Genomic DNA, 4,949 nt, shown 5'->3' on the forward strand with positions numbered 1-4,949 from the left:
CCGTACGTGTATACAAACAAACACATGATAACTTAATTACGCCGGTGTTATGTATCTCAACCGTCCCATTAAAAATTCAAGTAATGAACAATAAAAATTCAGTTATAGATTTGTTTACATTAACGTTAGTAAAGATAGCATGATGTTTTAATAGTTCTCTTGTTCATGTTTATTTTAGAACACACAGACAAAATTCGTATTTATCAGATAAACAACATTTTATTATTTGAAAAAAAGAAGTTTAAATTCAGTGTACGTTCTACCGTTTTTTTATATAGATCAATTCACTTGACGTCATCGAGAAGATTTTATTAAGTTTGCATTCAACTATATCTGTATATTTCTTTTAATAACTTCAATAAACAATACTTAAGTCTTTAGACTTTGTTTGCTTAGAATACTGAAAACAGTATGAACATCTATGCCAAGTATCTGGCAGGGTGCGCTTCCTTATCTAAGGCATCATGAATTGTGGTTAATGTCGAACCACGGATTTATTTAATCTTTCAAACTTCGCTGCCTTTTAGCAATTCTTTGTTACTTGCAAATCGTTTGTACCACTTGAATCAAGACACAGGTGACTGAACATTGTTAGTGGGCAATACTCACTTAGTTCAAACGTTGTTAATTTCCACCTCCCTCGTCTACAAAGTGACGCCATATTTTGGGTGTATGTCGCAATGATGTTGCGCTGCACTTTGCCATAGGCATATTTTCAGTTAAACAAGTGAAACATTAGCGGTCGAATTCAAATTACGACAGATGAAAAAGCGACTGCGCCGGTTATACGAAGTCATGGTAATTAAAACGTTCTTCGCATATCAACAAAATGTTACAAAAGATGTGTGACCGAATTACAAAAAAAATGCGAAATAATATGGGATATCTCACATCAAACTATACACAACCGGCGGCTTTGACATCAAAAGTCAACGGGTTATTAAGCAGCCCCCGTACGTGTATACAATCAAACACAAACATCTACAGTCCATAAAGTAAACAAACGTATTTATAAACGTGGATGGTTCTAAATGAAAGGGAAAGTAGCATATTAAAGAAATAGTTCGATAGATATGACTTTTAAACAGATACTCTAAGCAAATGAAGTAGAAGAACCCAGTGGTCTAGAGGTAGTAATACTTGACTAGTTAATACTTGACTAGTAAACCGGAAGTTCCAGGATCGAGTCCAGGTCGGAGTTAATCTTTTCTTTATTCAATTATTTACTTCTTTCGCATTTTCCTTGTCGACATCAGTGCTCCATTCTTCTATCCTTATCATTATCAGATATATTTTTTATGTTTTATCTTTTCATTTAAATTTCATTTTAATGTTGGATGCACATTCAAAAAGCAAGTATAAATACATTGTTCCTGGTGCCGTGTCTTCTCTGATCCTGGATCCGTGTCTGTCTCTGTGCCAGGCGCAGTGTCAGTAGACTCATCCGCTGAATCAGTAGCCTCAGTGTCAGTTCCGGTCAGTGCGATCAACACCGGAGTCTGTGCCTTCTCAGATGGAGCTATGTTCTCCCGCCAGAGCCGTGCCTCTATATCTGTCACGTGCCTGCAGCAGTTCGCCCATGTTGCCCTTGAAATTGATTGTAATCCCCACTGGACGAGGCGTTTCACGTCAGTCAACTTGAAGCTTAAGTTTCGCCTGGCAATATAACCTAAAAAGGACAAAACATAGCGTAGAAAGAAGCAAATATATGCTAGACACTTTTACAGACTACACTAATACCCATACTTCAATCATTTTATGAAATACCTTTCAGAGTAGCCCAGATGAGTTCTATTGGATTTAGATCTGGATGAAACTGTGGCAACCGTATCACAGAGTGTCTATATCTAACCAAGATCTGATCTACTGAGAAGATGTGTTTCGCCGGCTGGTGAGTTTTGCAGAGATCGATCAGCTGTCGTTTTTTCAGATCATTGGAGTATTGCACACCTCTCCGTTGCAGCCACTGCTGGATGTGTGCAATTGTCGTAGCCATTGTCGGTAATTGATCCTCTTGTACACTGTGGTACGGGGCGTTGTCACTGACCAATACCGATGCTGGTGGTGCGTTTGGTATAAACTGTGTCTCCAGCCGCTTTGTAAAGTTCTCCTTGTTCATCTCATCACGGTAGTCCCCGGTTTTCGATTTGGCCTTAAACACGAGTTTGCAGTCATCGAGGAACACGTTCTCGTTTCCGAAATGTAGGACAATTATCCGTTCTCCTGAAAATATATTTCTAAAAAAATCAATAAGTCATTGCAATGGAGAATTTCGCACTGTTGACTACTTTTAGATTCGGCATACGCCGACCGTAGCCAATATATAACCAAACGTCTTTTTATTACATTTCGAGCGTGTCATTACATTATTTCAATTCCGATAACTTATGCAATACCTTTTGACACTGGCACGTGTAACGAAGCCTCGGAGCTCTGCCAGCATTTTATCACAGCATGACAGCTGTGGACAAAGGTTTCGTCACAGTAAAAGATGGGATGCCCTTCTTCCCGCGCCTTCCTTATCTTCTTCAGATAACTGATACGATACGTGCTATGACAACATCCTTTCTCTCCATCAGTACCTGTCTACTAGATTTACATCTACAGTAGGTGAACCCCAACTCATGTAAAAGTCCACAAAGGTGTCCCTTACTGCCATCGTACCCTATTGCAGCCTTTAATTCCTTCTGTATGTTGCTCAAAGGTGGGGAGCCTTCTCTTCATGCTGTACAAAGACGTTACTGTACGACGCACAACTGCCTTGTCGAAGTCATCCAGTTGGTACTTCTTCTTGGAGCCTCCTCGGCGTTTCGGTGGTTGCATGTGATCAGTATTTTCCTGAGAAACTCTCCTGATGGTGGATCATTCAGCCCAGTCATAGTGTAGGTCCTTTTCAAAGGCGCTTTCAGAGATATTTTTATTCCATTTTCTTTGTCTTCATCGCAAAATTTTTTGATGTTTCGAATGATTTTTTTGCGTCTTCACTGAGACTTGACATCTTCGCGCAATGCTTCTCATTCAAAAAATGATTAGAAAGGTTTATAATATTATCGTTGTAACACGTTAATGTACTCGAAATTCTCCGATTCAACCATGACATCATTGTGTAAAGTAAAATGTACAATCAGCATATATTTACAACACATATATATATATATGAGATACCGGTTGAAATAATACATATAATGTTATGTTTTTTAGTCAGTTAGAAAGAAATTATTTTATAATTTTCATATTGTCCCAGTGAAAATCTTTTTTTTATAAAAATATGACTTATAAAAATGTTTGACTTCTCTTAGGATCGAACAAGTAACCTCACGGCAAAAGTCTATGTTATATATATACGAACGCCTTATCCTTACACCACCGTTCACTGCTCGAAAATAATGACAAAATACAGTACATATCGCACAACCGTAGCCCTGACCAACCTATAAATCGGGCCAGTCTATTTCATAAGTACAACACCGCTGCTGACCCAGTTAAACGTAATACACTTCCCCAAAACAAAACAATACCCGAGAAAACTACCCGCAAAGTTTAATACGACAATAATTGACATATCAAAAGGCCGTTAATAAGAGTAGCGGTTACAGAACACGTGGTCATGTTATAAATAAAACGCAGCAATGCTAAATGGTACAAATACTGGCATATCATAAGCGAGCATATAAGATGATAGTTTGATTTATTTCTGTTGATCTAAGATTTTAATCTCTTGTTGTAATCTGAATTAAGTGCACGATCTTCTGTATATCTATGCGTGTAGCGGTCATAGGAGATATCTTTAATCAGAATGACAGAGATGAAATAAAAATATGTTTGTTTGTTTAATAATTCTAATAGAGAAAAGACAATTAATGCATTAACGTAAACTTTGATACAAAATATTTGTATGACGGCATGGGGTGGGAGGGGTTTCACAAATGGTTTTGAAAGAAAAATCATGTCCTACAAAAGATTAAATTTTCTGTTACAATAAATATTGTGGATCTTATTGCACTTATAATTTTCAGGTATGGTTCATTTCGCAGCAGCTGATCATTCTTTTATAGGATACTATTTTCAAATTAAAGGGTAATCACGAACCAAATTTGAACATAATTACCCAGTGCATAAACATAATGTTCAACCTTGGTAATCACTACATAACGTACCATTCTCTCTAAGGTAGTCATGTTTTCGCTCAGGAAAATATTCGCATGATTAAAATAACATACATAAACTTTAAAACCAAGGACTTTGTGATACCTTCACCTCATAAAAATTGCCGTTTACCTTTAAACCTGTTACAACGATAAACATGTATAACAGCTTGGTATAAATCTAGGTCGTGTAAACATTGAATATACTCTGAAACACTCGAGTGATTCCCAAATATATTTTAAGGGTGAATTCAACTGAAAAAAAAATATAAACGACTCAATTATTAAGGGCTTAACTGCATTACTATTTCTAAAGTTTTACTGATTATATCGATGGTGCAAAATAAAAAGAAGAATAAATATTATGGCCTCTAATTATGATTGATTTAAGGTCCTTAAATACTGAAAAATACTTACTTGCGCCAACGTAACCTGACTGTTATTTGATAATATATAATTCAATTTTCTTTCCAATCTTCAAATTACTATCATTTAACATTCTTTTTCTTCTTCCGGTGATATACATAAATCCGACTCTGGGGCATTGTCGTACAGTGTGATATGTACAAGGCTGTGTTAGGCGCGCAAGTATGTACAAGTGCAGGTAAAACCGATTAAAAAACCCGCGGTCCCGTGACTACGGCATGGCATCCAAACATCTTTTGGAGGCCTCGACGCTGTCGACCATGGTGGACTTGTTCGGGAAGCTGGTTCCACAGTCTGGTGGCGGATGGGAAGAAGGATTGGAAGAAGACGTCAGTGCGGCAGAAAGGGGAGAAGAAATCTTACGGAGTTACCTTTTGT

At 37.3% G+C, this 4,949-nt stretch overlaps 1 protein-coding gene across 1 annotated transcript; it reads right to left on the reverse strand.

Moving 5' to 3' along the window:
• Positions 1 to 1,322: 1,322 nt before the first annotated feature.
• LOC128550956 (uncharacterized) lies at positions 1,323 to 2,879 on the reverse strand. Its single transcript, XM_053531153.1, has 3 exons — positions 2,786 to 2,879; positions 1,768 to 2,223; positions 1,323 to 1,669 (listed from the first exon to the last, which is right to left on the reverse strand). The coding sequence occupies exons 1-3, from the start codon at positions 2,877 to 2,879 to the stop codon at positions 1,323 to 1,325; spliced, it is 897 nt and encodes a 298-aa protein (XP_053387128.1).
• Positions 2,880 to 4,949: the final 2,070 nt, after the last annotated feature.

Source organism: Mercenaria mercenaria, chromosome 19, assembly GCF_021730395.1.
Source record: "Mercenaria mercenaria strain notata chromosome 19, MADL_Memer_1, whole genome shotgun sequence".
Taxonomy (NCBI): Eukaryota; Metazoa; Mollusca; class Bivalvia; order Venerida; family Veneridae; genus Mercenaria; species Mercenaria mercenaria.

What these genes read in the sequence shown, in the direction of transcription:
- LOC128550956 (XM_053531153.1), bottom strand. Translation starts at nt 2,879, where the DNA reads ATGACTGGGCTGAATGATCCACCATCAGGAGAGTTTCTCAGGAAAATA. An exon ending in CGAGGAGGCTCCAAGAAGAA is followed by an intron (nt 2,224 to 2,785) that starts GTACCAACTGGA and finishes ATATATTTTCAG; the next exon opens with GAGAACGGATAATTGTCCTA. An exon ending in CATCTGGGCTACTCTGAAAG is followed by an intron (nt 1,670 to 1,767) that starts GTATTTCATAAA and finishes TGTCCTTTTTAG; the next exon opens with GTTATATTGCCAGGCGAAAC.